General features: G+C 33.1%; 1 protein-coding gene across 2 annotated transcripts; it reads left to right on the forward strand.

Moving 5' to 3' along the window:
* The first annotated feature begins 353 nt into the window (after positions 1–353).
* LOC111025146 (uncharacterized) lies at positions 354–3,869 on the forward strand. 2 transcript variants are annotated; one of them, XM_022302992.2, is made up of 9 exons: positions 355–585; positions 1,325–1,516; positions 2,068–2,147; positions 2,578–2,637; positions 2,765–3,010; positions 3,083–3,145; positions 3,295–3,363; positions 3,559–3,604; positions 3,677–3,869. In XM_022302992.2, the coding sequence occupies exons 1-9, from the start codon at positions 570–572 to the stop codon at positions 3,745–3,747; spliced, it is 843 nt and encodes a 280-aa protein (XP_022158684.1). In that variant the 5' UTR covers positions 355–569; the 3' UTR covers positions 3,748–3,869. The 2 variants fall into 2 exon arrangements, with proteins under 2 accessions (XP_022158685.1, XP_022158684.1); XM_022302993.2 differs by lacking the exon at positions 3,295–3,363 and having other exon boundaries at positions 354–585.
* The last annotated feature ends 1,431 nt before the right edge of the window (positions 3,870–5,300 follow it).

A 5,300-nucleotide genomic window follows, 5' to 3' on the forward strand; every position in this document is an offset into this window, starting at 1 on the left:
ATCTTAAATTTTCAGACTAATATATTTCTTTAATTAATTATGTCAGTTAAATATTTTCACGACAAACTAATTATTTTATTTAAGTGTGAGGTTGATTTAAGAAAAGCTAGCATTAGAGCAATAAAGCTAAGTAAGATCTATTAAATATAAAACTGAAAATTTAAAGATGTACTAAAATTTTCTAAAAAGTACAAAAATCAAATAAACCTAATTTTCAAAGTTTAGATATTTACCAAAATCTTTTTAAAATACAAAAATGCCGGATTTAATGAATAAAGAATATATTTCCATATTGCACTTGCGTCCGTTAGGCCCAACTGTTCACCTAAATAGTACGTTTCGATTTTTGGTTCTTTTTTTCATTTGAGATGAAAAACGGGTTCTCTTCCTCTTCGGATTTCTCTTACGAAAGCCCGTTCTCTCCGGGAGATTTTCTCTTATCTTTGGATTTTGCTTTTGCAAGCCACCAAAATTGTTGCCCTTTTTCTAGCCCTGTCTGTCTCTCTATAATTATATATTTTTCGCAGCGTTGGACCACACTCTGAATTTCTCCGGAGCTTCTTCCTTCAATGGCTTCCTCTTCCTGTACGTGTTTCTCTCTACCCTCTGCTTCCATTTAGTGTTTTTTTGTTCTTGTGTATATTTCGATTTTTGGGTGCTTTAGTTTTGTGTGTTTTACCAGTCTCGCGCATGGGTTGTGACTTGACTGATACAATTCAGCTGAAATTACTGTGTATCTGGGTTGAGTTCTGTTTTAATTCTTCTGTGGGGTTCAAGACAGCTATAATTTTGTAATGATTTCTAAACCGGAGCCATCTTGATGCCGTATTCTCGCGGGAATGATGATTAACTTTGATGAATGTTCATGACTTCGAACTCTCTGTCCCCAATTCCCACTTAACCCGAGACTTGAATTTCAGTGCTAATGGCTGGAAAACGAGAACGGGTTAATTTTTCAATTTGGGGATGAGAATGACAGAACATATGGAAAACACCAATCTAAGAGGGTGAGTTTAGGATCACTTTTAAGAAAAGATGTTTTTAGGTTAGGCACTTTTGCAACAACATACTTCTTGTAAAAGAACTTTTTAAGTGACTTTTATTGTTTTTTAAATTTCTTAAACCACCAAAATTTGAAAAGTACTTTTAGAGAGGTAGAAACAAACTTTAAAATTTTAAACAAACAAACAGTACAAATTTTTACTTAAAAACACACTTTAAAACGACATGCCAAACACACTTTTCAGTCTTTGATTGTTAAGGAAGTTGTGTGAGATTTTTATTTTGATAATATCATTGTTGCTGTTGTCCCATCATATTGCAGGCAGCTTAAGAACTGCAGATTTTAAAGTCTCAAGGTTGGATGTTAGTAGGGAAAGAGTCTCTACTTCACCACCTTGTACGTTAAGAAATTGGATAGGCAGGACACTGCCACAATATTCGGGTTTGGTAATATCACACTTGTCTCGCAAGGTGGCTTTACATGCATGTAGTAGTACATCGCCCGAGACCCAGAGTATGTGCCTATCTAACTTATAGTCTTTTCATGAATGCCACACATTATGTAATTGTAGTCAAAAGTCAGTTTTTGCAATTTTCTTCTATGTAGAGTTCATAGTTTTTCTCACTCTAAGTTTTTGCGTTATGTTGAGTTTTTCTTTTAATAGAAAGATACATTAGGAACTTACTTTTAGTCAACAAATTGGTAAGCTGGTGTGGTTGGTTGGATTAGAATTAGGCTAAGCTTGTTGAAAAATGACCAAGACTTCTCTTCTTGAGTCATCTTTCAAAAGTCAATTACTATTGAATTTTAAAGGTAGGTTATTCATTTTCATATACACCTCAAGGTATGTACATTTTTGCATTCTCTAATCTCCTGGAGGTTGTCAAATCAACCTTAACAGCTTTCACTCAACTTACGGTGTTCAAAATTGGCATAAAGAATTTAACATGAACCATAATTTGCAAAACTATGTGCAACATTGTTGTTATACTTTGTTTCCTAAATTCTGTTGGAATGTTTGATTCTCTCTGATTTGCTGCATCTGTCTAATTGATGAGGTACAGCCATAACCAGATTGAAAAGAGGTTCTGAAGAAACAAAAGTTTCCAGTTTGGCAAGCCAACTTATCCCAAATTTGCATGAGGTAGACTTGCTTTTTATGAATTAAAAGTTTATTCAATATACTGGTAGATTCTTGCTTTTTTCATGTTCGCTACTAGTCAGGAAGAAGCAATATAAGGGCGATAGTTAGGACAGGGAAGGTAAGTTCATGGTTGGACAACCGTAAACTTGATTAGTATGGTGGACTAATAGACGATTCATCCATATTGGTATCTTTACTCCTTATCAAGCGACGAGCATTGAATTCTCATTTATATTGCAGCTTGAAATTGGCTAAGAGCAGCTTCAACAACCTTTTACTATGTTCCATCCATCTAACCTATGTGCTTTTTGGTTTCATATAATGATGCTCTCTCTTCCTTTTTTTTAATAAATTAAACATCTCCTCAAATAGCGTTAGCGATATCATTTCGGGAACCTGAACCATACTTTTCATTCGATATCGTGTGCAGGTCGAAATCCTGCTCACAAACATATGTGACACGTCCTCAATTACGGAGTTTGAACTGAGAGTAAGTAGTAATAAACTATTTGAATAATATGGTTGTGCTCTTCTTTCTACAGAGAGGAAAATACATTTTGGTATATTTAACTTCTTTGTTTCAAATGTTTTCTTTTTTCCTTGTGCTATTACATTAGCTTAGTGGATTTGATTTGCATATGGTGAGGGGCTTAAAAATCGAAGATGTACCTCCTCCCCTAGCTCACACTCCTGCTCCTGCTAGTCAAAATGCAAGTTCTGTAGGATCGGATTTGAATGGATCAGGTAAAACAACATCATTAGCTTTGTTCAAAGCAGAGCCTGTTTCTTCTTCTCCGGCAGGGATCTCGAGATTTGTAGAAAAAGCTACAGATGAAGGCCTAGCAATACTTCAATCTCCTAAAGTAAGTATACAAAAATTTTGCTTATTTCTTTATTTCTTAAATTGTGGACAGTGAGGTGAGATTTGAATGCAGGTTGGGATCTTTCGGCGGTCTCGGACAATAAAAGGCAAGCGTGCTCCGCCATCATGTAAAGAGGTACGATAAATGCCCCCCTCCCCAGTGCCAGCTTAAACGAACACATTGGAATTTTTTGGCCTGGTGCATTTTGATCTTCCCATGCACTTTCACCTTATGACATATGATGATGATATATCAAACTTAACTAACGTAGATTTACTAAACAGAACCAGGTAGTAAAAGAGAGTCAAGTGCTTTGTTACATTGATCAGTTAGGTGCGGAGATCCCTATCGAGGTTCGAGTCTTTACCTTAAACTTCTACAGTCAGTATCCATCGAACAGAGGAATCGTCGGTGTTTGATTATTCATGTTCCATACCATTCCTTTGACATGTTCTGTGTCCTCCTGCTGTTTCGGTTGTACTGAATTGATTATATTCACATAAATCTTACTGTTGGGTGTTGTTTCTTTAATTCATTTCATTTTGCAGTCTGACATATCTGGAGAAGTCGTGAAGATACTACGCAAGGACGGAGGTACGTCGGTATTCGACGTTTTTAGTGAAATTTTCATTAGTAATGGCTTCTGAATTCATCATTTTATAACAGAGCCTGTTGGATATGGAGATGCTCTTATTGCGGTTCTACCTTCATTTCCTGGGATAAAGAAGCTTCAGTAGATCGTTTGTTTTCCAAATCAGTTCATTCCTCATTCGTCCCTTTCAAATACTATGCCTCTAGCTTACTATCATTTAGTCTCTTGAATTTATATCCTTTAATGCAAGTTAAGTTATACATGCCATTTTATCTCTCTCTCTCTCTCACTTCTTTTCAAGACATAGGGAAAAAAAATAATGGCGTTTCATTAAATTTGAACCCGTGAAGATTTATGCTAACTTGAGTATAGCTGAGCGGGTCAAAACGTTAATAACTTCCCTCAAATTACAGATCTCTCTCTCCTTTCTTGTTCAAGACAAAGCAAAGATTAATTAATTGCATTTACATTACATCTGAGCCGGTCGAGGATTTATGCTAATTTGAGTATAACCTAACAGGTTAAAATGTTAATAACTTCTCTCAAATTATAGATTTGAATTTTGTCTCTCATTTTTTCCAAATTCCAAATTTAGTCACTACCTTTAATTTCCAAATCTTTTATTTTATGGTATTTTTCCATGGAAATTTTTTATAATGAATCTTCAATGATTTAGCACGGAAAGGTTTTTGTTACAATTAAAATTCAATCTTACAGGCATTAAATTTTTACATAATATATGGATTAATTAAAATTAACGTAAAATTAACGTGTTATGCCGATACATGGTTTGGGTATGATGGGATACTTTAACTTTTATAGCTGTTGTGTCTAATATGTTTTTAAAGATTGTAATATGTTCTTAAACTTTAACCTCGTATTAATAGAAATATTTGAAGTTCAAGATCTATCGAAAGCAAAATAAAAATATTTGAAGTTCAAGATCTATAGAGAACAACTCTCAAAATTGAGAGACTAAAATTTTAATTTTACCTATATGGTATTTGTTTACAAATTTCATTGAGGCTTATTTATTTATTTGTTTCTAAGGAACTAAATAAATACACCATAAATACTTTAATTTAATTTTATCTACTTTAAAAATATATTTATTTAATTATGTTTGCTTCTTTCTCAACTTTGTTCAAATATTTATGAATCAAAATCAAAATTAATAGAAAAAAATGTTATTTATTTTATATTATTGACTAAAGTTTATGGAGTTGGTATAAGAAACCTGTTATATCACTATGGTTAAAAAACACATTTGGTCTCTGAACTGAATTTTAAAAAGTGACGATTTAGTTCATGTATTTTAAAATTGGTAACAATTTAGTCTCTGTCGTTAATTAAAATTGGTAAAAATTTAGTCTCTGTCATAAAAAACGAGGTTAGATTTAAGAGAAGTCTGATGTGGCAAATTAAACGACGGGTCTGTTCAAACTTGAATGGTTTAGAATTAAGAACAAAAAAGATAATTACTAAGAGCCCGTTTGGTAATCATTTCGTTTTTTGTTTTTGATTTTTAGTTTTTGAAAAAAAAAAGGGTTTAATAGCCATTCAATTTTCTGTTTTTTGTTTTCCAGAAACCATTTAGGAACTCTATGTAAATAAAAAAAAAAATTTAGAAAGATATTTTTGCTCTTCAAAATCTCTTTTTTTCTTCCAATAGTCCACTTCTTTTTTCTTTGATATTTA

Source organism: Momordica charantia (assembly GCF_013281855.1).
Source record: "Momordica charantia cultivar OHB3-1 chromosome 10 unlocalized genomic scaffold, Mcharantia_2.0 BLBB01000010.1, whole genome shotgun sequence".
In the NCBI taxonomy this organism is placed as follows: domain Eukaryota; kingdom Viridiplantae; phylum Streptophyta; class Magnoliopsida; order Cucurbitales; family Cucurbitaceae; genus Momordica; species Momordica charantia.

Bases quoted from the DNA above. Each gene is read 5' to 3' on its own strand.
- LOC111025146 (XM_022302992.2), top strand. The intron at 1,517-2,067 runs GTATGTGCCTAT...GATGAGGTACAG, and splicing joins TACATCGCCCGAGACCCAGA to CCATAACCAGATTGAAAAGA. The intron at 3,364-3,558 runs GTTCGAGTCTTT...TTCATTTTGCAG, and splicing joins GTGCGGAGATCCCTATCGAG to TCTGACATATCTGGAGAAGT.